General features: G+C 39.4%; 1 protein-coding gene across 1 annotated transcript; it reads right to left on the minus strand.

Annotated features, from left to right (window-relative positions):
- Positions 1–77: 77 nt before the first annotated feature.
- On the minus strand, positions 78–27,978 carry ezrb (ezrin b). The gene is made up of 13 exons (XM_079255237.1): positions 27,831–27,978; positions 22,293–22,376; positions 15,788–15,883; positions 13,866–14,140; positions 12,757–12,840; positions 12,514–12,660; positions 8,072–8,168; positions 7,451–7,614; positions 5,950–6,080; positions 3,926–4,086; positions 2,751–2,843; positions 2,306–2,545; positions 78–1,353 (listed from the first exon to the last, which is right to left on the minus strand). Exons 1-13 carry the CDS (start codon positions 27,840–27,842, stop codon positions 1,189–1,191), a joined length of 1,749 nt encoding a protein of 582 aa, XP_079111363.1. The 5' UTR covers positions 27,843–27,978; the 3' UTR covers positions 78–1,188.

The raw sequence follows: 27,978 nt of genomic DNA on the forward strand, positions 1-27,978 counted from the left end.
GTGAAATCAGATGTTTTTATTGCCAATTTGTTGAACACCTCATTATAAAATCCTGTTCATATACATAGGCCAGCACAGTGGTGTTTCCATTACAGTGTCAGTAAATTCAACTTTACTCCGTGGTGACAGATTGGTGCTGCACTGTTTGGGTCGGTCCACTTTGAACAACTCTGACTTCAACCCTCATTTTTACTTAAGATTTCAACATTTTCCAGGCGATGCACCTTAGCCGACGCCGACCCCTCCAGAGAGAAAGGCCACTTAGGGAGGATGAAAGCACGTAATATGTGCTCGTCTCTACAGCAACATGACACAGTCAGCACATCTCTAAAGATAAACACTTTCCTTGGCGTGCTGTGAACTGCATGGCAAGGATGCTAACCATAAGTACCGAGATAGCTAGCACTTATTTTAATGGCATACAGCTGGACATCTACAATAAAAATAATTTACAATTAAATCTCTTATTATGATCTAAAGGAAAAAAAAATATTGAACAAAAGACTGTTTATTATGGTCAATATATAAAACCTTTAAAACATTAAATGCTTTTATTATTAGTAGATAGCAAAAATATACAAACTATGATGAAATACCCTTTTTATGTCCCATGTACAGTATAAATATCTTACTAGGCAAGATTATTACCTATTTTATAGCAATATTTAATATTAATGGAAGTGTTATAAAATAATGGAAAATAAACATCAATTTTCCTGCTTATACTGTCTTCCCCTTTCTGAGTGGTCGCATATAAACATCAAACTGCCCTTTTCTTCCTTCACAACAAATGGCATGAAAGGAGGCTCTGCTTACATATTCTAGGTGCATATAATTTACTCACAAAATGTCTATTTAAACTTGCCTCCACTAGAAAAACATAAGATGAATTTGGTTTGAACTGATCAGAAGTGAAATACAATCAAATCCACAAGATTTAACATACAAATAAGAGAAAAGAGGAGAGACTGTTTTGGCACCAAGTTTTCTTCAAAGGTTTGCAAAGCCCTGTGTCCTGCCAGACAAACAGACCTGGAGTTCATCTCTGTGCTTCTGAGACGCACCAGGCTACTCAGCCACCGATGTGTGTTACATATGTCTTTGGGTGAACGTGTTTGCGCGTCTCAGCAGAGGAGTGAGACATAGTGACCATTCAGAAAGGGTACAGGGCCGTGCGCCGGAGGCGTCTTATAAGGCTTCAAACTCGTCAATCCTCTGCTTGGTGTTGCCCTGCCGGATCTGTCGCAGGGTTTTGTATTTGTCTCGGCCGGCCCGCACATTCTCACAGTGAAGGAGGTCATTCTGGGTATTCTTGGATTCATCACGAGCCTGAGCGAGCTCTGAGGTCAGAGTCTGAGGGAGAAAAGGTGATGCAGCGTGAGACCAGACAACAAAGCCAACAATGTGCCACTGACACACTTAACTAAAATGACCCACAATGATGTCAACATGACACTAAAGCACCTACTGCGCTATCCTGGCCTTTCTGTGAAATCACTTCCTGTTCAGTCTGTTGTTCCCATTGTGTCACTTTCAGACACTTTTTTTTTTTTATATTAAATTAAAAGAATTTTCCTTTTATGTTAATTAAAATACTCAGCTATCTATCTATCTCTATATATCTATATCTAGATATAGATATATCAAAATCAGTGGAAATTTTTCTTCAAATTTCCCACTGATTTAAGTAAAAAAGAAAAAAAAATCCACAACTTCCAGATTAGTGTATTTTATTCCAGGAAGCAGCTACCACATTGTTTCGTCATTCCTGAAACAACATTCAACTAATGACATTTAGCACATTTTAAAAGCGATCCATTCCTACAGTCAACTATACAATCCTTTTTTTTTTATAACATAAAGAGTGTCCAAAACTACTCAATATCACTCCTACTCACTTCTAATGTAACTAAACAGTGTGTTCTGCTTTTTCGACAAGATATGTAAACCTCCACGGTAAAATGAATGTTTACCCTTTTGTCAGATCTGAGTTCATAGATCCAGTTTTGTTTTTTTGTTTTTTTTTTACCATTTATACAGTTAAAGTGAAACATTAATTCAATGCTAATTTAATACAAATTTATTTAAGCTGGTGGGCAATAAATAATGAAACCAGTATACCCCAAAAAAAAAGAAAATTTGCAGCAGAAATCAAACCACTGAATACAGGATTTTGTCTTGATGAATATAAAACCATCATCAGTCTATCAGCCTTGCGTTAAGTAGACATATGGATCTGCAGAGGTCTTGTACAGCCTGTATTTGCAGAGTTACTTTTCTCTGCTCCATCCCTGACTGTCCTTACCTTCAGCTGTTTCTGGACACGCTCGTTCTTCTCAGCCTCTGTCAGGCGATCCTCCTCATTGCGGTGGTCGTTGATGCCTTCCATCTGCAGGTCGGCGCTGTTTGTGCTGGCGTTCTCCTCGCTATCGCTGTTGTCATCCAGATGGTCATACATAGGGGGAGGAGGAGGTGGCGGAGGCGTCATCATCACCATGTGCAGCTCCTCCTTGGTCTTGATTAGATCATCTTGAGCCTCTCGGGCCTGTTGACAATAGACGAGGTTTCCCCGTTTTTCTCACCGATTCATCCAGTTTGACTTGTACAAATACTAAAATTCTTCTTGGAAACCAAACAAACTTATCACACAGCTTTGAGCAGTATAAAACTTGCTATAAAAGTTTCAACTAATACAATTCCTGCCAAATTAATCTGCTTCTACAAGCCATGGTTAACTGTACACATCTTACCTTAAGCTGCCAAGTGTCAGCCTCCTCCTCCTTGCGTTTCTTGGCGTCCTCTAGCAGCGAAATCTTGGCTGTGTGCTCTGCCAACTCTGCAGCCTAACACAAAACAACAGATTTATTATGAAAATTTAAAACACACAAAAAAAAGCTTGATTCATGAACCTGCTGTCGGAAATAAAAGATGAGATGCACAAAACTGTGAAATTACTCAATAATTGCAATTACAATCATTCATATTCATATCAGAGTGACACGCAAACAATGTTTTGTTTCAAATCAGACATCACAGCTGATGAACAACTCGCAGACTGATTGGCAGATGACCGCCTCCTGAGTGACCGCCACTCCATAAACCCTGGCACTGTGAGTTGTCAGGCTGTGAAACTACTGCAGGTGTTGCGATACATTCCAACAAACCACCAGAACAAAGCGAGTAGCTTGTCTTTCAGCACACTGAACGACCGTGAGCTCAGCTCTGAAACGCTGCACCTGCTTTAGCTGTTCAGTGTGTCTGAGTTGACTCATCCCACAATGAAGCGCCAAGTTGTGAAGCTGTTGTCAAAAGGTGTTCAACAGGAAAATTCACGACCTTAGTGAGAACAGAGGAGCCTGGGGTGCTGTCATTTATAAGTTGCATACTTTCAAATATTTAAAACATGATGATGACAGACTTTGCACGACATTACATGGACCCTTAATCCATTGCACAAGAGTCTCAATGAGGTTTAAGCAAAAAAAAAAAAAAAAAAAAAGGCGTCACAGCAGGTGTCTGTTCCATAAAAGCCGCTGCTGTTTGACCATTAGCTGCTGAATAAGACCGGCAACCACAGCTCCACTTCTTAGTAAAACAGCCTTCTGGGTGGTCCAGAGCCAAGTGGCTCAGTGTGAGAGGGCAGTCGGTCTAAGGTGGAGCGATCTGGTCCAGCTAGATGCTACAAAATAGTTTTATTAGGAGCCACCATTCAATACAAGACTCTGTATGTCATTTTTTTTTTTTTAAATAATCTTTTATAAAATAACTACAAACATAAAACAGATTATCTTGCAAAATAGATCTATCATCTTCATCATCATCATTAATTATCATCATCATTATTAATATTATTACATTAGTGGTTGATGCTAGTGGTTAATTAAAACCTGCGTTATGTCAAAAACGGGGTCATTAAAATACTGACCAGCTGCTCCTGCGTCTTCTTCTGGCTCTCAGCCTGGCGGGCCAGCTCCTCTTTAGCCAGCAGGGCAGCTTGACGCTCAGCCTCCAGGCGGGCCGCCTCCTCCTCGGCTCTCCTCCTCTCCTGCTCCAGCATCATGGCTCTCTGGAGTTGGTCCTGCAAATCTAAAGTACAGAAACAAGGGAGCTCTATGAATAAATCCTTAAAGGAAATAGGGAAACCTATTTTAGGAGATATCACACTTATAGTTCCCCGCAATTAAACGCTGTAGTTTTATCCTGTTCTCATGACTTATCCCATACTTCTATTACTATTATAATAGACATCCATCTACTTCCAGTCTTTCAACACCTTTTACCAGGAAACTGAGGATTAAAATGTTACTTAACCAATACATTTGAGATTTCAGGTGAGGATTACTTCACAAAGTGTTCACAGCAGCATAGAAAATGTGAGGCTCAGTCGAAACAAAATACCCAGGTTTTTGTTTAAAATCAAGTCTAATAGCACAGGTGCACAAACTATATTATTGTTAGTCTTTCTGGTAAAAAAAAAAAAAACAGTTAACAATGGCTTTAATGTAACTTAACTGCAGAAAGAAACAAGCCTTTATGTGAAAAAGACTGCGATTAAATGGAATTTTAAGCTCCTGTTTTATCCATATAATTAGTTAAACGTTAGCTGAATGTTAACACCATTAATTAATTTCTAAACACATCTTTACTACTTTATTTACTGACAATAGCCAGCAATATATTCAGATGGGATTAAATTGTGTTATAAAGCAAAGTGGATAGGAACACATGAACCAAATAGCACAGATCCAACTCTGCTAACACATGCTGAGTGAATTTAATGGAGTGATTGAAAGCAAGTCATGTCAACTACGCAAAACTGTCATTAACAAAGAGCACCTACACACAAAAGCCAAACCAAACAAAGAAATAAAGTGTTTTTTTGCATTGTCCACTACTGCATTACTTTAAGTCAATAGATTTATTGAACAAGTGTAAAGATCCTTTCACAGCCAAAGATGGGAGAGGCTTTTCTGCACATAATGTCACAATGATTTAGTTGTATAGGAGACACACTTAAATAGAGCTTTAGAAACACTGTGTAAAGAATGTGTGTGTACATTTCTGTGTTAATATGTAAATACAGATTCAGTTTAATGAGTCTCATGTGAATTTAGCAGAAGACGTTTACCCTCCATGTTGCCACCATCTCATCCCATTTTTGTGGACTGGTATTTGACTGTGTCAATCTCACTCGCCGTCATAAAAGAAACCTTTATCAATACCTTTAATATAAAAAAAAAAAAAAAGCATTTGACTGAATTCAGCTATAATTCTATAATGGTATTTGTTTAACGACGTGTTTCAAAAATGCATTTAGTACATTTAGCAGATTGAATAATATTAAACAGCTTCGCTAGAGGGGCATCAACACTCTCAGTAATAAGTGAAAATGTAGTTTACAGGTTATTACCCATGTTAGTGGAAAAACACTCTTTTGTTACTCAAATTTGAAAGTGAATCAGCTGGTAATTAAAGAACTGAAAAACACTGTAAATCATTAGAAGGAAATTTATGAGCAGGAAACTAAAGAGGAAGCCCTGGAGTGACTTACTGATCTGATTAGTCTGTTCTATATTATCTAATAAAACTACATGAGAAATGAGCAAGCCGCTTCCTCAAGTGAATCTGGGTTTATAAACCATTTGACTGTCTTCTGTTTTCACCTGTTTTTATTCCTGAGAGCGCTTGGAAAGCAGAAAAATCCACCCTCAAATGAGTTTGCTTTTTGTAGGAGTCCAACATGTTTACATAATCTTCATTGTTTGTACTTTCATGAATTATTAAGGTTATTTATAAAAGAAGAAACTGATAAAAACAGAATAACCTGTTAGCCCAGTATTTACAGCGCCTGTCAGGAAAACCACATGACCTGATATTCCAAATATTTCCCACACACAAACACACTTTGTAACCTCAGGATTACTGTTAGTGACTGATGAGCTCTCACACCTTTCTCTGCCTTCTTGGTTTTCTCCTCAAACTGGTAGAGCCTCATCATCAGATCTTGCTTCTCCTGCTCCATCTGCTCCTTCTCTTTCTCGATGGCCTCTCTCTTTTTCTTCTCGTTCTCCAGCTGGGCTCTGCAGATAAGACAGCCACAGTGAGGCCAAACAACGAGCTGACATGTTGATGCATGGTTACAGTTGCACACGCATTTTGCTAGCACACATGCTCATGAGCAGGGCATGTTTGCAGAAGCAACCACAAGTCATCTTCGCATGATTACACAGACTCCAGAACACCTTCTATGCATTTCCATCTAATTCTAGGAAGAAACTGGTTTTTATTGCAGATTGACAACTTAGTCTCTAACAAAGACCAGAGAATGAAGCCACAGAAAAGCTTTTAAAAAGTAAACGACTGCAGAAAAAACACAATTCACAACACATTATTAAGCATATATTGAGCAGATGTGGAACACATCAGGATCTAATTTATTTATCACAACTTGTGCTGGAATTTCTCTCAGTTTGCTTTGAGCATTGACAAACAAACCGCTCATAATTACTGCTGCTGTTTGTTTTCCCACTTTCTACATTTCCTCACATTACCCTCTCACGTCTGCTGACGCAGCAGCCCGATGACGATCTGTTTATGTTTTAATAAGGTTTCTTGAGGGAATCATCACAAAGCTTCTTCTAACATTTTGGACACCAGCCCAGCCTCCTACAGATCACTGTGAGCTACTGTGTGAACCTGAACTCTCATCTTCGAGCCCTTAGTGATCTCATGCTTTGTTATTCACCGTGTTACATCATCATGTTTGAACAGCTGCGTGGGACAGACAGTAGGCCGACAGCTGTTACCGAGACCAGGGTCATATTCACTTTCAGTTCAGCTGTAGGAGGAAGTAGTCTGACTACACTTTGAAAGGAATGCTGCATTATTTTCAAATGAGTGCCTTTGTTTACAGACTGAATGGCTTCACTAGGAAAGCTGTGAAGTTGAGTCTCTGCAGTGAAAAGGCAGTTTAGCTGTTTGGGTCAAACTATCCATGTGCGTTTTCCTGACTTTAACCTGCAAAGAGCACTGTCTCGTTCTACTGATTCACTCATAAAGCTGTTTATTATTAAAAGGGATGTAAATGCTAAATAAATGCTGAAGAACATCGGCTCCAATTATCTGCAAATTTGGCTTATATTAAAATGTATCCAGTTCCTTTTCAACTCCCTTTAAAAAATGGTTACCTATAAAGGTTTGTGCTGTTTGTCAGGCAAAAACAAGAGGAAACATTAATGAACATAGATACGTTACTTTATTTCTGTCTTTGTATTTTCCACCTTGTAATACTTTTAATGTTTTATATAAAGCAACCTGAGTTGTCTTGTACATAAAATGTGCAATAAAAATAAATTTGCTTTTATATCAGACAGTTTTGTTATGAATTTACTTTTCTGAGCAAAAGTAATTTTTTCTTGGAGGAAACAACATCTGGAAGGAAACTGCGTACCTCTCCATCTGTCTCTGCTGCTTCTCCTCTCTGGCCTGGGCTTTCATCTGCTGCACCTCAATCGTGTCTGGCTTGCGGCGACGCATGTACAGTTCATGGTTGCCCATGCACAGCTGCAGGATGCGTTTGTTGATTCGCAGTCTTGGTGCATAAAACACAAAGTCCTGAGGAAACAAGCAAGAGATTGGAAGAAAAAGTAATAAGAGTTTGGAAGCCATCAGGTGCTTGTGTAGTGTGATGATTTGTGTGAACATTTACTGCTGTTAACATCTAAAACATTTAACAGACTGCTAGAATTACAACAGAAAGCAAAGCAGCCTGAGATTCAGACAACGTTTGATACCACTAGTATGTTTGTTTGTAGTCAATAATGACAAGGACTAGGAAACTAGTTTTCTGTGTAGTGCTGCATTTCTCCGCTGCAGAGAAACATGATGCTCCAAGTAAAGCAGAAGCTGAGCAGGTAAACCTAACCTGAGGCTTTCTACAAACCTTAACATGGGGGCTCAGTCTGGCTCCATCAGCTCTTAAAGAGTCTAATAGGAATCTTAAAATTTGGGGGGACTGTAGAGAAAAGTAGTAAAGGAATTTGTAACAAAGTCTGGATGACGAATTACTCACCGGAGATTTTTTGTCAATAGGTTTAATGATGAATTTCTTATCGTTGAAGGAGATGTTTCTGATCTCGCTCCAGGGAAAGCCAATTTTTGGAGTCAATCTGAGGGTGAGAGCACATGAACATAAACTTTATCACAGTCATGAACAGCATGAACATAAGAAAATGTTTTAATTAAGCCCAGATATTGGGTCTTTTCTTCAGTTGCACTTCACCGCAGGACTTTCACAGCTTGAAATATCTTGTGGCGACTGAACATATTTCAGAGTTGCACTTATCCTTTCTCTGTCAAATCAGTCCATGATAGTGTGCATTGGAAACCACAGTGTTTTATTAACATGCCATGCATGGCAGGTGAGAGTCGCGATCTATCCATAATGATGCACGTTTTTTCCTCACATCAGGACAACATGGATTTGAACATTTCTGTTGTATTAACAAGCAAATGGAGAGCAAAGAAGCTGCCGGAAAAGAGTATAAAGGAACAGCGACTGTTATTGGAAAACCAACTCCCCTCGCGGCAAATTCTCCAGAGGATTACCTGCCCTTTTTTTTCTTCCCTTCTTTGGCATCGTTGGGTTAGAACTATGCTGGACACCAGTGTTTCACACACCACTGTACTCCCATAAAATCTCTCTTGAAATTTTCTGAACTACAGTATATGTGTGAAAACTGTACTTATGTAAATAGGATGTCAAGTGGGACTGCTTGTTTTATCTAGTCAGGCACCTCTATCATAAAAAAAATGAGTTAAATGAAAATTAAAAGTCCATGTTTATCCAAAAACCCTGAATTGACAAACTGATCAATGTAAAATCTTAACATGATGACTGAGCCTGTGAGCATAAATCAGAGATGTCACACTGTATAGGAAATGCTTTGCTTTCTCCTTTTAGGGTAATAAAAATGCTTAATGTGACTGGTGGGAAATGAAAAGAAAAAAGAAAAAGAGTCCAGGTCACACCCAGTTCTTATCATATTTACACAGGTTTCCTGTCTCCTTTAGAAGTGATTCAAAACTTTTATTAGTTTACAAGACTGAATCTCCACCGTCAGATTGCCCTCTCATCTCATCACACAAAGCTGTCGACTGAAAAGAGCAAAGAAAAGTCTGTTTAAACTCCCTTCTGAGTTGGTTGCATGCTGTATATGAGCAGATTTCACTGAATGCTTTTATACATTTCCATTTATTTCAAAACAGTGATTTAAATGAACTGGAAATGCAGTTCATGTACACTACCAGTCAAAAGTCTGGACACACTTTCCCATTAAATCCAATGGGAAGTGTCCAAACTGATACTGTATGAATAATGATGGTTAAGAGACAAATTCATACAGAATGATTTAATTTAAATATTTTCAAGAAGAAAGTTTGTGCAAATGGCATTTCCACACAGCAGATTAATCAACATAAAATATTACAGTATTATCACAGTAAAACAAATAACTTCTGCATTAGGTGAACCTAACCAAACTACCCCAACCATTTTGATCGCATCCTATTGATCTACAGCTACAAACTTAAGTTTTAGACTAATCCTCTCTGAACGTGGATGAGGGATGAAATTTGGGGTGTGGCAGCTCACCGCTCTGTTGTGCCAGACAACCTGAACCACTGCCAATCTCATTCAACACAATACAAAGCAGCACTGTAAACATGGACAAGCTGATAGTGTTGTAATCTGGATCGGCAACCATCCGCCTCGCAGTGAAACCATACTCCCTAAACTGGAATTTCACTCTGCTGCTGACCCTGACACATGCTTGTGGAATTGAGAACACAATGCTGAAGTTTCTATTGAATATTTCTATCAGTTTTGTGGTTCAGTGTGGTGTGCTTTATCAATGAAAGTGCCATTTGTAAAAAATAAAAAAAAAAAAACAAGAAAAAGAGGAAGAACAGGTGGCTTTAAAAGGCCATAATGTTGCAGGAATTAAATGGTTTTTAATCAATGTCACATTAATTTATCATCATCAGATCAGCTCATTACTGGTTTCTTCTTTTAAAAATAAAAATATTTGTATTAAATGTCTTGTTTATTTTAATTTAAAAAAAAAAAAAAGTTAAATTTTCTAACAGGGATGTAAAATAAGAACATTGACAATATGGCTAAAACGAAGTAGCAACTGTAAATTACTGCGCCAATAATATGATTAAACATATCTGAAGGCTTCTCTTGCAGTCTGTTTGAAAATGACCAGAAATATGTTTGTGTTCATTCATTTTTACTACAACTATGTTTTGTTTTTTTAAATCAAAACAAATCTGTTGTCTGATTGGCTGCAGAGTGGGCGTGTTTCCCCTACTAAAACCTTGGAAAACAAACTAGTAACTCGGCACATAAGGTGTTAAACCAACTGCAGGCTGTGCCTCGGTGAAGCTTTGGCTGCACTGCTGCATTGTGGGCCAGCCGCCCTCTTTGGAGACGGTGTTATAGGTTCGCCTCACATTCTTAAGTGCCGCACAGCTTGAAAAACCAGTTGGCGTAGCCATGGTTACAGCAGAAGGCACCATGGAGGAGAAGCATTTCTTTGGAGTCACATAAAGAGACAGACTCGACTCGCACAAGGACTTGGCACATTTCTGAATGAGATTCTCACCCTTATGAACGTTTGATACCCAGTTAAGTTACAGTAAAGTTAAATTAAAGACTAAAACTTAAATAATGACACTAACAGTAATTTAACTATTTAGACTTAAGAATAAAAAGAATCAGCCAGAATAGGCTCAATTAGAAGTCGCGTGATGCAGTTCACTGGCTTAACTTTGGCATTGCCCCCTCCCCACCAATGTGTTTTGCTCATTTCTTCCACAGACAGACTGTAGACCACACTGCTTAGCATGAAAGCAGACAGAGCAGCCAATTCAATACGGGAAGAGCTCTAATCTACAACAACTGAGCCAGAGCGGAGCTGGCAGTGTTTCCAGTGGAGGGTCAGTGACTGAAAGGCACGTCACCTGGGATGAAGTGCTCCTTTAACACAGTGTACTTCACTCCAGTAACCTCTCAAACGAGGCCACTCACTGCAGGAGATCTCAGAACTCATTTCAGCAAATAGAGGGGGATTATCTCCTACATCGCCCTGTTCTATAAACAAAATGGGGAGTCACGAACAAAGCAGGACAGGATGCCAGAAATACACCATGACAGATCTCCATAGAAGGTTCCCCTTCAAGAAGTCATTAAAAGATGACACAAAACAGGAATATTTACATTTTTCTGTGTTTTAAACAAGATAGGCAGGTGGTGAGTGAGTCTAAACCTGGTTCAGCAGGTTTATCTCAGTGAAACCAAGAACTCGCAGAGTTAAATAACAACAGGAGTTATTTACTAGTCTGCGGTATTTGAAGTGCAGTGGTGTGATCCTACCTTTAATTTTTTTTACATAAAATAAAGGCCAAACTTTAACCCACATTTAGAAGAAGTTTTGTTAAATACTAAGATAAAAACTATCATATAAAGGAAATGTCACTTTAAGGCTCAACATTTCGGGGAACTTTCTGATGCTAACTATTGACAAAGCCTTTCATTTTTTTCTGTGTGTATTTACACACCAGCAGGAACTCAGATGTGACATAATAGCAAGCCAACAGTTCCTAGACAAGGCCTCATCAACAACTTTCATTTTTAAAGGCTAACATGCAGAGCTAAACTTTAGGTGACTAATTCTTTAATAGTCACAACTGTACACAGTTATGTGCTTCTCTGCTATTTCATTTGTGTGTTTGCCTTTTCCTTTCCTTTTCCTTTCCTTTGCTATTGTCCTCTACCAGTCAACAAACACATTTTATGGCTGTGGGATCACCATCTCCAACAAAGGAGTTAAATATATTTATAGCCTGCTACTCTGTAGTAAAAACACACAGAAGATGGGGTATCTTGCAGATAAAGGAATCACAAGTGCCCCATTGGTAGTCCAAAGACATGTTTCTCTTGCATTACTGTGCAAAACAATGGAAAATACAAAACTAAAAGAAAAATAAGTGCACCAACTTTTGTATTTTTACATAGTTAAGTTTTACTTTTAAATCCATTGGAGTAACAAAGAAACCACCTCTTTCAGTTAATGAACTAATAATAGAAATTGTGCTTTAATAATTACATCATTTAGTCAGTACTTTATTCCCGAAAATGAAAAACAAAAAAATCTTTTGTGATTGAATTTATCCTGAGTCTAAAGTAACTTTGCTAAGTTGAAAACCCTTTTTGAAGAATAATCAGAAAATGAAACTAAAGTGCTGAGTTTTGACTTGTTAACTCCTTCTGCTTCGCAGTTGTTCCTTTCATACTATTCTGAGAGCAGGAGGAGAAATGATAGAGCACAAACGCAGACCTGGCTGAGCCAGTTTAGCTCTAAATCACGGGGTTGTAGCCACAACATACAGAAAACATAAGCCAGAAAACACACCAGCAGCTGAGCTTTCGGTAAAAAACACTGAGCTTACTTGTCGTCCTTCTCATAAATGTTGAGTCCCAGTGCGTCCACTCCCAGCCACAACTCTGTTCCCTTCTTATTCTTAATGTCAAAGTAGTTGACCCCATACATTTCCAGGTCCTGGGCAATCTTCAGGTACTCTAGCATGGCATCCTCTCTGCAAGAGGATTACAAGCATGAAAGGCACAATCAGCCTTACTTATTACCACAATCATTAAACCACAACACAAAGCTGTGGTTTACATTAACTCACTTCAAAATCCCACAGTGCTCCTCGTGCCACACTTGAATCCTCTCTTCCCACTGCTCTCTGGATAACTTGTGCTGTTCCAGGACTCTACATACAGAGACAAAACAAAACCAACAATTAACTACATCACCAAGCAGAAGCCACAAACACCAGATAATTTGCTATGAGACATGATTTTTAGGCAACCGCACTGAACAAAATGCAAAAACTTCCTTTGAACATGTGGTATCTTTTTCCCTGAGACACCGCATTACAATGTTCTGCAAGGGTTTAGTGTTGTGCTTTGTTGTCAAACAGGGAGGAAGAACACAAAAGGAAGCATGTGACTGACAACCGAGCACCGCAATGGAATCGAGTAATTTGAATATTTTATATAAGCACATCTAAATTTACACAAAAGCCTTGAAACATGGGATCATTCATGGCCCTTATGAAACAATATTAATATGAATACACGTGTCTGAATGGTCCTAAATATTATGCCACGTGCTTGAAAGGTCCACCATCAGCTCTAACTCATAATCGTTGGGCATATTTAACTGCATTTTGTAGCTTGTGCTGCAAGTATTCATGTAATAAAGCTGTGATCTTTATCTTCCATGCTTTGGTCTTGCCTAAGAGTTTTTGGGGTTTTTTTATAGTCGTTTTTCTTTTTCACACTTTCGGTAAAAATGATTTGACTTCACGCCAGCAGCAGTGGTCTAATCTGGACTGATGACACACACTCACAAACATCATTGTGAAAATTATTTTAAAATGATATATTTTAAAGTAAGCAACCATTTGCAGCTGCTCCAGTTCTCTGGTCAAATAAAAAATGACTCATGGCTCTATTTTCAGAAATATTCTGTTTACATATATTAATGACATCAAGCCCTAATAAAAAATCTTTCAACAGCAAATAAACATTGGTGGTTTTTTATCTACAAAGGTTTAAAGATGTCTTTCTGTACTAAACGTGTCCATGTTTGGAGGAGCAGAATAAATAGGCAAACAACAGAAGGGAAAACATTCACGATTTCAGGTCATTTCTAACTAGTATTTCTCTTCTAGACTGCTTTTAGGCTACAAAGCCAAGTGTGTTACTGCACTGAGTCTGTGGTACATCTCACCTGTGGGGCAGCAGCCGTTCAGACAGCAGATAACCAGGTCGATGGACTTCTTTGTTATAGTCTCCAAACTTAGCTTGTACAGAGTAAGATGCCAGCAGAACAGCAGTCTCTGGTGGACAGTAAACCTCGTCAGAGAGGATGCTCTCCTTCACCTGCAGGAAGAAAAGCTTCTGGGTGATGTCCTGGATCAGCTCCTCAGCAACGTCCTCTGGGAAGAACTTAGCCCGAAACTTGAACTGTAGTGGGTTGTCCTTCTTCATGTCCTGAGACGACACCTAAAGAGGATGGAAAACACACTCAGCTCAATTTTACATTTAATGTGCCTTGCGGGAACAAGCATGTGCTAATTTTCTAGCCAAGTCTGGTGGGAACCGGTGGGATTAATCTGATCACCCAACAAGATCTCTTTTAAAGTTAAACGTATATAATAAGCTTAATTTATTCATTTAAAAAATGAAAACCTGAATTGCACGAATATCAGTCATGTTTTATATGTAAATTAGGATAAACGTACAAGAAAAAAAAAAAAACAAAAGAAAAAAAAAACCAATATGAATACTGGATGTCAACCCTTTATATAGCTGGAAAATCCATGTTTTTCTGCAGTGACTTCACCAAAGAGGGGTCTACCCTCTCATCCAGTAGAAATGCATTTTATGAAGTGCCAGTAACAAAATGCATTTACACAATGTGCCTCTTCCTCTCATTTCAAAACAGGAAGTGAGCGGTCTTGATTGAGAGAATGGGGTCAGGAATATTCCAGTATGAGCTTTGCATTGTGCTGATGAGCTGCAGCACCATGTCAGCAGACAGTGCACAGTTTTACTGCTGCTGACTGATGCACGCACAACTGTCTCTCTCTCACTGACCCTTGTAAATGATTATAAAATGCAAATAGGCAACTTTCAAATTTTTCTTCACACACCAGCACAGCTCCTGGCACATGACTCAATGAGAAGATTTTCCTAAAATTCATTAGCCTCAAACCACACAATCTAAAATCTGCTGCCTACATTACTAACACTGTAATCTTTTGAGATACAGATGTGTTATACAAGTAGTCACTGATCTGAAGTGGAGATGGAGCAAGTTTTTCCTTTTTTCAGCCGTTCTCATGTGCCTTGTGCATGTTTTCTGCAGTCAAAAAAGCCTTCACAGTTTTACCTCTTTCCAACTCCTTTTTGATGTGTAAAATCCTGGGGATTATTAATATCAAGTTCTCTGATCTATAAAACTGTAGAGCTGGCAAATTACACAGAAAACGTAATAATGACATAATCTTAAAAGTTTAGAGTTCTGCTTCTGTGCAGACATGACTTCAACCCAATGCCAGTTCCTCTCCTTGGCCCAATTTGGACAACTATGTGATCACTAATACCCGATCCATCAAACAAAAGTGGTCATTTGCCTCTGGAAAATTGAGGGGTAGGGCCAAAGAGAACTGGGCTTCATCTCCAGACTGATTTACTTTTGCTTGATTAGATTCTGAAAAACTCAGGACTAAAGGCTGGTGGAATCCAGGTAACGGGTGCTTACTCAGGGAAACAGGAGAAAACAGAGGTAGTGATGGTTCACAAAGAGTTCAAAGACTCAATCTCTTGCTGAGAGCATGCAACCAGGCAGGACCTCTAAATAGCCAACATGTCAGAAGTAAACCTAAAGAGTATTGTGATCATACAGTGGCTACTGATTGACTGAATGGTTAACAGTGGTGTTCACTGGGAAGTCTCCTAAAACAATACATTCTATGTTACTTTGTAGTAATCCGTTGTTGCAAAACATGGGCTGTTGGGACAAAGGTGTATGCAGGCATTAGTGTGCATACTGAAAGCATCGAAAAATGTGGAATTATAAAATCTGCATCAAAATAAATGTTACACTGCATGTATATTTATTTTTATTGTTCTATAAGCTGTTCTTACCTTTTTGTCCAGTTTTAGCCAAGTGGAGTAACCTTTGTTGTCCACATACTGCAGGCCGTAGTACCACACCTCACGTAATCCGATGGTTTTTACCACCTGCAGGGTGAAAAGTGTTCATAGTTTTAATGCAAAACAATGGAAAAACATACTGTGTTCATCATCACATGCTCTTTTGGGGTACTTTTAATCGACAAAACAGTTTGGTTTAGAAAATGTAAACCTGTTATGGGATGGAAAAAATGATCATAAGATTTTAGGGACCTCAGTGTTATCACAAAACCTAAGAATCATAAAAACCAACTGATCAATAACCTACTAATTTCTTTTGAGCGTATAAACATCTCTGAATGATGAAAGTTACTCATCATAATAAGGAAACTATTATTTCCTTTAAGAGTTTGGAGCAAAAATCTAATGTGGGGTCTGACTCAGTCATTTGTTGTGGAAATAAAAACAAATACTGTTTTAAAAGGAAGTTGCACGACTTTTGCCATGTGATTAGATTTAAAACAGTGTAACTACAACAAAACCTACAAGGAAACAAAATATGAGAGTACATCTTTTTTAAGAAAACATTGGATATCAGCCAATCATAAATCCTCTCACTAAGGCAAGAAGTTAGAAAATGGTCTTTGAAAGCTTTCAGAGCGAGTTCACGAAATCAAAAGTAGTATCTCCGCTTGGATCTGAAGTGAGACTTTGTAGAAATCGGTTTCTGTTTGTGATACGCTGCAGCTCACAAGAGCACCATGAGGCCTGATCTTCAACAAAGCAGCTCTATTGTTTAACCAAAGAGGGGGGAATGACACAGTATAAGGAGGGTGTGCTGCATGACTGGCATCCTGTCTCTGACTCCAGGAACAGATGGAGAAGGCTGGAGACAGGCGGGGTGAGTCTGCTGCAGGGTCATTTCAAAACTGCAGCGTCTTTTTATTAACGTCTAAAAATGCAGATGAAGCCAGTTTTAATTTCAGCCGCAATGGAAACGCTTCACGTCCAACCTTCCATGAATCTTTAAAGATCAGCAGTTTTAGGATTTCTTTTTACAACCAGATTCTGACCTTGCAGCTGAGGCAGAGTGAAAATGCAGTTACAGCTGTAGAAGAACCCTTCTGCTGCAGGAGGAGTTCCCATTTTCCACTGGCTTTGCTCTGAGAGAAACCAGACTCTCTTTATGGCTGGCAGAGTAGTTTTCCTACACAGCAGAGTAGGAAATCATGCTTTTCTTTTTGAGTGGATGTACATGTCATTAAGTTTCTCTCCTATCCTGTGCTGGGCCCTCTTTGAAATCATCTCTGCTAAATTCCCCACCCAGTTATCAGGTGAGGTGCTAAGTTGCCTGGGTGGGGTTCGAGTCAGCATGCTGGCACTTTAACAAAACCTGTGCTCAATGATCACCTTCAGGAAAGGGTCAAAATCAAATCAACCCCCGCTTACTTTGTGTCCACCACAAAATACAAAAGAGGATGTGGGAGTAAAGATGAATGGCTTTGATTCAGGCACCTTTTAATGGACTGTACTATGCAGCAAGTTCTACAAGAGAGCTGAAATGAGAGAGCACTTCAGGCTGAATCTCACCTGTAATGAAACTCATGAGGCCTCTGAAAACAAGCAGCCCTTTCATTATGGTATTTGCTTGAGGGTCCACAGAGTGAGAGTCCAGGAAAGAGGGGGCTACCACGCATCGCTCACTTTTTTTACAAACTACTGCGGATAAGGCTGATGCAAAGAGAGGAGACAAACCTGTTTGAATAATATGTATAGTTCATTACAGGAGAATTAAATCTGAATGTGAGCACACAGGTTTAGTGAAATATCTGCTACGGGTTATTTTGGGAGTTTGCCTGAGCTAGAATACGAGGACTATGTATGTAGAATATGTACACCAAATAAAGCATTTATTATTTCACAGTAAAATGATTACAGATACAGGAAAAAGTCCCAAGTATAAAGGAAAACCAGAGGCGACAATCCAGCAAATACAGGCAATTCATTCCTATGCCAGTAGTATACAGTAAGGTCATCTAGCTCAGGATACATGGCGAACATTTTATAAAAAGCTGTTGTCGGTCAGTTCTAAAGGGTTGCTGTCCTGCAGGTTTTCCATGTATCCCTGCTCCAACAGACCTGGCTTACATTAAATACATCCAACAACCAATGAAGTTCTGTACAATGACTGATTAGTTTGAGTCAGGTGTGTTGGAGCAGGGATACATGAAGCTGCAGAACTGTGGCCCCCGAGGACCGGAGCTGGACACACCTGAGTTAAGGAATGCAGTGCCTCCTGAAGTCCTGTGACTGGATCAAAAAGTCTGTCTGTGCTCCAATTGTACATAAAGTCTTTTATAAAAGCTCATTTCATACTGGCTTCTTGTGTTGTCTTCAGCTGCTTGTAAAAACTGTGACATTAATCAAGACTAAATCCCCAAAAAAACAAAAAAACAACAAAGAATCAATAAAAAACACCAGACGTTAAATCTTGTCCTGATTTTAAGAGGCAGCCTGCAGATGTCTGCTTCATTCTGGCCATAAAAACTAAACAAAGTGGAAACTTTGTGAAACATTTGCTGGCTGTCAGGCTAAGGAAACTAATCCTTTCTAAATGTTGGGCCACTGGTCACTTCAACCTCATTTTACGTTGACAAGATAAAGTTTCAGTTGGAAAAGCACACGATTCAACCTTTTTTCCTCGTCTAGCAGACACAGAGTGAAAGTTTCTACCCCTGCTTTTATGGGAGCTCAGAGTGAGAGGGAGGAATGCTGCTGTGCTGAAACGGCATTACTCACTGCATCCTCTGGGCTGAATAACCAAGAGTCCTCCATTGACTGAGGAGGGGAAGGAAGGGGTTCACCCTGTCGGGTCCCCCAAAAAGGAACCAACCAGACAGTGATCCTTGAGGGACAATGAGTTAATACATTAAATAAAATACTCTGCTACTGCACTGTGAGCAGCAGAAGTAGTTGCCAAAGCTTTCCCTGCTATCAACAGGCCAGCTACATTATGGCAACAAAAAAAGCCATCTGCAGCAGTTTTTGAGTGAAACACTGGCATGTGGGTTGGGCGTCCGCTGGGACTGGTTTAACATCTTGCTTCTGGGACCTGTCAGCAAGTTTATTCTGACTTGGACTGAGTTCAAGACATTGCCAAATTGCTCAAACTACTGCCATGTTTTCAGCTGTTCAACAGGACTCATTCTGCGTTCAACCAATCCAAACCAGTTCAAAAGAGCTAAAACTAAATCTGATACATAGAAATTAAAACTCATACAGGAAAGAGAATATTGGCAGATGGGAACTGAGGATGGATGGAAATAACTTGTCATTACTGACTGACAGTAGTGTATGCGATTTATTTCTTTTAAGTGGGGTATGCAGTGAAAGGATCATCGGCACACAGTCGTATGGAAGTGAAACTGCAGGAGGGTGTGTAGGGGAGTGGCAGGCGTTTCTCTTTAAAGAGCTAAATGACAGGAACTAAGGCTATGATCAGTGCTGACCACACGGTGCCACACCAGAACTCACACTCATCCTGAGAATGAGCTCACCGCTGTTGCTCAGCATTTCCACAGAACCTGTTGAACACTGAGCGCACTTCTGCTGCCAGCGTCAGCCTAGACGCTCACTCTAAACCAGATCAAGCCACAGTCAGACTTCAGGAACACAAGCTAAATGTCAGCCAAGGGAATCAGTAGCTGTCGTTTCTCATGTTCAAACTGCTGAATTGTGTCTTTGTAGGAAAACAGGGCACTGAACTGTCTCTGACACTGTCACAGGGAGAGAGAGATTATTAGTGGAACACCCCACCGGGAGCCATTCTAACAAGTAGGTGGAGTAATTCACCAGCAGCTATAAATAAACGTTAAAAGGGGATTTCAAGGTCTTTAACTATTGTTTTGTTTAACAAAACTACTGACTGAAATCTAACACAGATGAGTAGAACGACAAGGAAAAAAAAACATTTTTGCATATTGCTTTTGATGTAGTTGTGTTTTGGGGACATTCCCTTCACCATGTGTGCAGATAACCCCTTTTAACCAACACTTCTATAAAGCAGCTAAAGCAAAGGCTGAATCCCCAAACATGCAGACAGAGTTATTGAAAAAAAGAGTTATACAGGAAGTGACTAAAACAATGCTGTTCCTCCCCTGGTGCCGTCATGAAGCCACAGAGAGCTCATACTAATGACCTGTCATCTACATTTGGATCTCAGTGACCAGGCTCCACAATAGAAGCATAACAAGAGGAAATGCAAATTTTTCCCTAGTAAGCAAGTGACCATTAATAGAAACAAGCCGTTTTTAGAGACTTACTATCCACTACAGTCATGCGAATGAACAATACACCAAGTTCTTCACAATGCACGCTGAATGAGAAACCCTCAGGACAATTTATTGCCTGAATGATAGTGGCATTAGTTTATGGAATTGAACCAACTTTATCTATTTGGCAACAACAAAATGCTTTTGTATCCATTGGTTGAATTTAAAGGGCTGCTATTATGGTATTTCAAGTTTTCTGAGCTTTCTACAGTGTTACAGTGTTGAATCCTCATCAGACATGCGAACAGCACTGTTTTTTATCACCTAAACACATGTTTGAGTTTGAGTTCCAGTACGCCCTCCATTCGGTTTCCATGGCGACGAAAAACGCGTCGTTTTATTGAGTTTTTTCTACTTGGAAATCCTTGTGACGTCCCAGGGGATCAGGTTCGGTGATTGGTTACCTTCTACTGGTTAACAAGGGCATGTACAAATACATCAGGCAGGTGGAAAACGTCGGATAAAGTTATTTCGTACGATGTCTGGTGAGTTTACCAAAGAGACATCCTGCTGCATTCGTTGCTGTGGGTTGCCGTTTTCCACTTCGTTTTCAGGGTCTGATTCAGGTTCCAACATGTAGGGCTGTATGCTATGTGTTGACATTGTGTTTTGTTTTTTTATTAGCCTAATCCTTCTGTTTATGAGATGTTACAATGACGGCGAAAGCAGTTGCGGTGCGCGCTCCCGATGTAGCGCGGTGGCGGGGCTTAATGTGGAAGAGTCTCAATCCACTCGTTTTGCCTGCAGGCTGATCTGACAGCCTACGGAGAGGGTCGGTCTGAAGTAAATAAAAGCGATTTGTGACAATAACTCGATCAATCCCAGCCCTTCTGGTCTCAGAAATAAAAAATAAATTAGCCTGAAATGCACATAATAGTTCCACTTTAATAAGTTAAGAGGTAAGAAATATTCTAATAGACTTCGTCCTGAACTGAAGACTGTTTCCCACACTGAGCGGAAACCCTTCACTCTACTGATGCTTAAACCTGCCAAACAGGGTTTGTTCACAATTTTAAACAAGAAAACCATAGACCACATGTTTAATAAATGGCTCAAAATGTATGTGTGCTTTTCTGTGGAACTATTGCTTTTTTTCCAAAACACTGGCTGCCCCTGAACATGGCCTGGAAGGCAGAGACTGATAAGAGCGCTGTCTCCTCTTCTAAACATGATAAATGTTCAGAATTAGAGGTGATGAATGGAAAAAGTTTTGGAGGTGATAATCAGAGCTTTGTCCTCACACATTAGACATCAGTCCAGTTGTCTAAAATGATACTGCTGGCTGCGGCAGCGTGGTTGGGCTTAAAACGGACTGAATTGCATCTGACTAAATCTATAAAAAGTGTTTTTTACCGTTAAAAAAAAACAAACAAAAAAAACATACATTTAATTGATGATTAACATTCATTTAGCTTTCCCAAGCACTTTGTCCTTTTCAGTAAGAGGAGGTAGGATTTCTCTGATTTTTCAAGATGAAGAATTTGTTTGGAAATAGTTATTTATTAAATGACGTAAAAAAAAAACAACCGCTAATTAACCAAACCCAACTTGGTCAAGTGAAACAGTATAAGCCTGCCTGAATCATGACTGATGGAAACAAAGCTAGTTCTGGTACTGCAAAGAAACAATAACCAAAACGCTCCAAAACACAATTTAATCTGTTCCATACGTTTCATTAAAAAGCTATTGAGGTTTTTCTCCTCAATTTAACAGATAAACTCCTCATCATCACTTCAGAGAAGATAGCAATTAAAGGATGATCATTTCATTAAAATGGTGCAAATCTGCCATGGCCTTCACCTCTGCTTAAGAGCTCAGCTGGCAGTGTCCCTTACTAAGTCAGGTTTTATGTTCATATTTGTCTCTGCATTTATTTACTGTTTTTAAGTATGACACTTTTTTATATTTGGCACATGCATGATGAGTCATAATGTTAAATAATTATGTTAATGTGATCAAATTAGCTGCAATCACAGTTTTTTGTCCGCAACAAGCAGCCTCACTTCAAGGAGGTGTGTAGGTGGATTTTACCACTGCTGGTCAAGACAAGACAGATAAATATTCTCAGACATGAGTGCATTTAATTTCAAAATCTTACTGAAAATTATTGGTAATTTCCAAATCCCTTAATTTCCATGAAGATATTGATAAAATATTTACAGCGACATTAAGTCAATGAACTTTACCTGGTCAAACAGCTGCTTGCCAGTGGTGCTGGGCTGGATGGCAAACTCCAGCTCAGCGTCCATGGTGGTGACCCGAACATTGACCTGTAGATCAACATGAGAAGACTGGAGTTCAGTGCTGACACTCACAAACAGCAGTTTTCATAAGCAAAGAACCAATACAAGCAAAAGTATGCCAAACTACGGCAGAGCATTGCTGGGAGGAGGGGGGGGGGGGGGGGGGGGGGGGTTATGTTTGGTAAGGGGGTGTATTGGGTGTATTTGCAGAGTAAACAGACGGTGCTCTGCTTTCTCGGAGAAAAACAGGCTGAACAAAGTGAACTTTGCTGCAAAAATCAGAGGAATCATCGGAATATCCAGCGCTTTGTTTTTGCTCAGAGGAACAAATGCATTTACTCTTATTGAGCAGGTCTAACACGTGCATCAGAAACTCAAAAATGGCACCATGGAAAAAAAGTCCTGGTTAAACTCCAGTCCCATTCACAGAAATAAGGCATGTCACCAAGATCTCTGGTTAATGACTGATCGCAGTGATCCATGAAGAGGAGGTAGAGTTTAACTCAAATGTGCAAGATGGGCAGCTAATCCACTGACAAAGATCCATCCCAGTGATAAATACTCAGTTTCAGATCCTTTAACACAACTGGCATGCAACACGGGGACAACAGGCGTCTCCTGCATACAGACAGAAACTATATGAAGCATTGTAGGTTCAGTTAGTAATCAGCAAACTGAATTTATCACAAAGACAGTGAAACAAAGAACAAATAATCACAATGGCTCCTTTGAGGTAATGCTCAAACTGAATGTGTTTTATTGTGGGTATAATGTGAAATGTCTCTGGTATTTGCGGGGGTTATGAATAGACTCAGACCCTTCAAGTATTGACAGAGCTTATTAATGCACAGTGAAAACGATACAAAGAGGTTAGTGGACACAGAGCAGAGAAAGAAAGCCAGATAACAGAAGCCTCCAGTGACATCTTTCATCTCCAGTCCATTGTGAGCTGAGCGGCAAACAAACTCAGTGACGCCCAATGGAAACGGGACGTCTACGCCTGGTGACTCAGTACAAGCCTGATTCCCATAAAGCAGCAGCTAACTGACAGAGGTAAATCCTGCAGAGACAGCAAATCCAATCACAGCCTTGGATGGAAAGTACCTCAAGTCTGTGCTGTCCAGGATTTGGTCTAGACAGTGGATATTCAAGATGCTCTATCTGCTTAACTGTGTGTCTGCTGTAGCCAGAAGCTCCGAGGAGAAAAAGGCTTCTTTTTTGTGTGTGTGCCAGTCACATTAAAATAATGAAGCACTGAGCTGCAGATGTTTCTAGCTCAATCTTGTGATGGCACATGTGTGTACAATTTGAAATTTTGGAGTAAGTTGTCTAATTAAGCAACCCGCTTAAAGTCAAAGCTAAAAAGCAGGGGAAGGAGAGGGGGAGAAACCTGCATTTACTTAGCACAAAACAAAGCTCCCCTTTCAGCTGCAGTGCCCCAGCAGTGCCTCACTATCATCATCTACATCCTACTGGAGCCAGATTACTAAAACCCACCACTAAACCTGCACCAGAGGTGATCAGAAACTGCTCTAATTAACTTTGTTTAAAAAAAATCCCTTGAATAAAGAAGATGGCTTTGCAGCTCAAATGCTTCTCCCAACATCACAGTCTATATTTACATATGGTGCACCTAGAAAATCACACCCGAACCAATGAAGAGCGGAACATGTGAATGTGTGGCACAGACAAGCTAACAGAAAAGCCTGAGCGGATGATATCTGATCTGAAACCAAGTCGTCTAACAGTAACCTACAAGAAACTAAGGCCATTCATAGCAGTAAAGAAAACATGACACACGTGCTAAAAATATTCTGGGCAAGGACCCAGAGTTACACAATGAGCAACTTTAGTCAGAGGAAAAGACATGAGTTCATATTAACTTTTTGAATCCGGCCTTCATAAGTCATTGCAGTAATAATTAACTGTGCAGATGTGAGTAATACAGGAGAAAAACTAGATGACAGTTATGAGCATCAAAATGCTGTAATGAAGAGCTTGTGAGCCAAGTTCTGACAACAACCTTTTTCTTAAGTTGAAAGATGCTGCATGCATGATTTTGACATTCCCTTTTCATTTTAAATTCCTAATTAGACAATATTTAGTAAGTTAATCCATAAATCCATGCCATCTCCCTGACATAGCTCCTCACCATTTGATAAAAATCATTAAATAAATCATTCCTCCTTGGTCAGGTTAAGTTGCAATTGCAGGTCAAGTTAAAGAGTTGAGGTGTCCATCGCCTCTGTAAGACTTGAATAGGCTGTGCAGCATTCTTCAGAGAAGACCATTCAATATTTAACCCTCTGCATAGTTCACATGTTTCACAAGAGCTTTTAACAATGGCAGTCGCCATGGGAACTGCACTGAAATGGTCTGAGAGCGATGTGGACATAGTTTACTGCCACTTTTGGGAACTGCCATACACGAAGGGTGAAGGATGGAAGATTGAGGGAAACGGTCCCACAGACTCTATGGACATTAAGGACAAGCCGTGTTCACACACTCGTGACCGCTTTGGATTAGTGAATAATGTCAGGTGGAGTGTTTCACATGTTACAGAATTATAATTGATTTTAAAACAACAATAGAGCTGCACATAAAGGAAACACCCATCCATGCAGACGGTGGCCACACCTTGTGCGGGAAGTGTGACGAGGTCTGACGGCAAAGAAACAGGATAAAGGGAGAATCAGGGATCTTCATCGTTTTCATGTTCAATAATGTGTCATTCAAATAAGCGAAACATGAGTCACAGAGCAATCAATACAGGAGCCCTTTCTTGACTACTCCGCTTGGATCCAGGCGCTTGCCTCCGAGTGTCTTAGCAAACAAGTCTCTCCTTTCCACAACGCTGGAACGTTCGATATCAAGCCCAGGATCTGAGTTCTAATTATCACAGACAGCCTGCAGGTATTTCTGCCAGGTAGAATCTAATACAAGGTCATACCTACGTCCTCTTTTATCTTTGCTCTCGAGCGTCACTACAGTGACAAATGTTGGCGCTTGCCTTCACATTTGAATTTCTTGACTGTAGTTTAATGCAAAACATTTGCAGGAATTATGATAGTGGCTGACCTTTGTTTTAAAAAGGAGGCATTTAGGCATTGTGACATAAGAATTGCCAACAATGAAAAGGACAAAAGACAAGGAGAAAGGCGAGGAAGACATTTTCAGATAAGGATGCTGCATTTAAACCCACATTACAGACAGAATTCTCATTTTTGTGCATCTCCTCAGATGAATCTTTCAAGCTCCTCTAATTAGGATAGAAAAAAACCTGAAGCTTAACTGCTCTTTGAGACTTTCATACAGGATTGTCAGTGTTTGTTTAATCCTTAATCTTTGCTTTGTTGGAAATAAAATCGATGATCAGTAAAACAAAAGGCTCATTGAAGGACAAGTAAGGAAAAATACAGCTACTTCCAGTGGGTAATATCTTAGTATTAGCAGGAGGCGTGATTATTTTGTTAATTTAATTCACCTTTAAGGATAAAATTTCAACCAAGTTGCCAACAAGCACCGCTAATCTCAGCTTTTCAAAAGGTGGGAATCTGTAACATATCTTAATGACGCTGAATGACCACAAGTCATATTTTATAATTGCAGGCTAAAAATGAAGACAGAAAATATTCAACAATAAAAGACTAAAATTAAAGCTGGTTGTGTGCAAAAGAGGGCTATTATTGCAGTCATTGGAAACTTTACATCCGCTCATTCACACCATGTTTCTGACTACAGGCTGACTCCAAACACTTTTTTTCACGGATGTCAATACACAATATCTTATTTACATATCTCACTAATGCCAGAAGTGAGACTGAGCTTTCTCATGTTAAAGAATGAAACCCTCCCGTTAGAGTAGCATCAAAGGAAACGTTTCAATAAAACATACTTAGTGTCTTATTGATATTTTTTATATTCTGCTGCTAAGGGTTGACCAGTCATATGGCCACACACACTAAACCATCAAAAGGGTCCACAACAAACCACAAACTTGTAAGCTTCTCTTAATTTCATGAAAAAGGATACCATCTTACATTAATGTCCAAAAAGGTTGTTTCATAGCAACGATGTGTCACCGTTATCAAGTTGGGGTGATGTCATTTCCATGGTGACGCTCATAACAACCCTGAGGCCTTTCTAAACAAACCAACGACACACTTTATGAAATAGATTAACATTTTGGTCACTGCTATATATAATATACATCACATAGCTCTAATCGTACAAGTTTGAGCTGAATTACAGCATATTTAGACTTCAGAAAGGGAAAAAAAAATCCTATTTTAATCCTATTTTCCTATTGAAATATATCTTTGTGGTACGTTTTGGACATTTCCAGACTTTCTTTTTTACTTACTGAAGATAAATTCCATTTAGTGGGAACAAAGTGGGAATATGCCCTAGTTATGTTCATATCCAAGAAATCTCCATCACATTTTCCTCCATACAGTGAAAATACACATCTGTCTGACAAGAAATTTCCAAGTTGAATGTGAGATGTGTGTGTGTGTGTGTGTGTGTGTGTGTGTGTGTGTGTGTGTGTGTGTGTGAGTGAGTGAGAGAGAGAGAGAGAGAGAGTGAACAGCATGCAACAACTGGGGTGGGGCACAGTGAGTCGGACGATTTGGAAGGCAAGAAAAGAAAAAACATTCTCAAGATGTCAGAAAACTATATTAAACAGTGTCTATGGATGCCAAGGTTAAAAAAATACTTTGGAAAGGATCACAACTTCAAATTTCAGTCTTAAAAATCCAAAGCAAAAACTTTCCGTGTTGGTCTTTCATGATGTTGAACTGGTTCAGCAGACATTAATCTGCATTTGTGTCCACCTACACCGCAACCACATCTCTAACTAATCACCTTCCTTACCATCTTTCAGAAAATAAAGCCCAACAACATGCAAGCTGAAGTGTGAAGAGATTCCATACATGTAGGACACCCTCAGGATATGTGAACATGTGACATGAGCAGCATTCCCCTTAAACACAGACCCCAATTTTTACTTTTACATGACTGAATTACACATTAAGTCCTGTGGATATCATATTGCTTTTTTCTTTTTCTCCATTATGTTTTGTATTTCTATGTTTGTCAAAGTGGGCTGATATTTAACTGACAAAATTAAAATTCTCACATAATTTATATGTATGTATAGTTCAGGAATTGCCCTTAAAATCTAAATGAATCCACGCTTTAATCTTTAATTAACAGTTTTACAGTTTGTGTAATTATTCTTTTAGGTTATAATATTATAGTAATGTTTGCTACTAATACTGCTAAATAGTTTTCTTTTGCTTTAGGACAGTTAATTGACTAAAAGATGAACACATGCTACCTGACATGAAAAATAACTGGTTTAACAAAGGTAGGGCTACAACAAATGTGATAAATGTGATATTTCAGAAACTTGTCCAGGTATGGCAGGGATTTTTCAAGCATTAGGAGAAAATAGAAATTAATCAGAGAGCCACTTACCGCTTTGGGCATTTTGCTGTCCTTGTCCCGGCTCTGCGAGAGGAGCGGATAAATTCAAAGAAAAAAAGTTTCTTATGAAGAAAGCTGTGCTCCGCGCGGCTGTGGGCTTTACTGTGCCTTTCTGGACGAGAAAAAGAGGAGAAACGAG

The sequence above is a fragment of the Telmatherina bonti genome (genome assembly GCF_933228915.1).
Source record: "Telmatherina bonti genome assembly, chromosome: 16".
Taxonomy (NCBI): Eukaryota; Metazoa; Chordata; class Actinopteri; order Atheriniformes; family Telmatherinidae; genus Telmatherina; species Telmatherina bonti.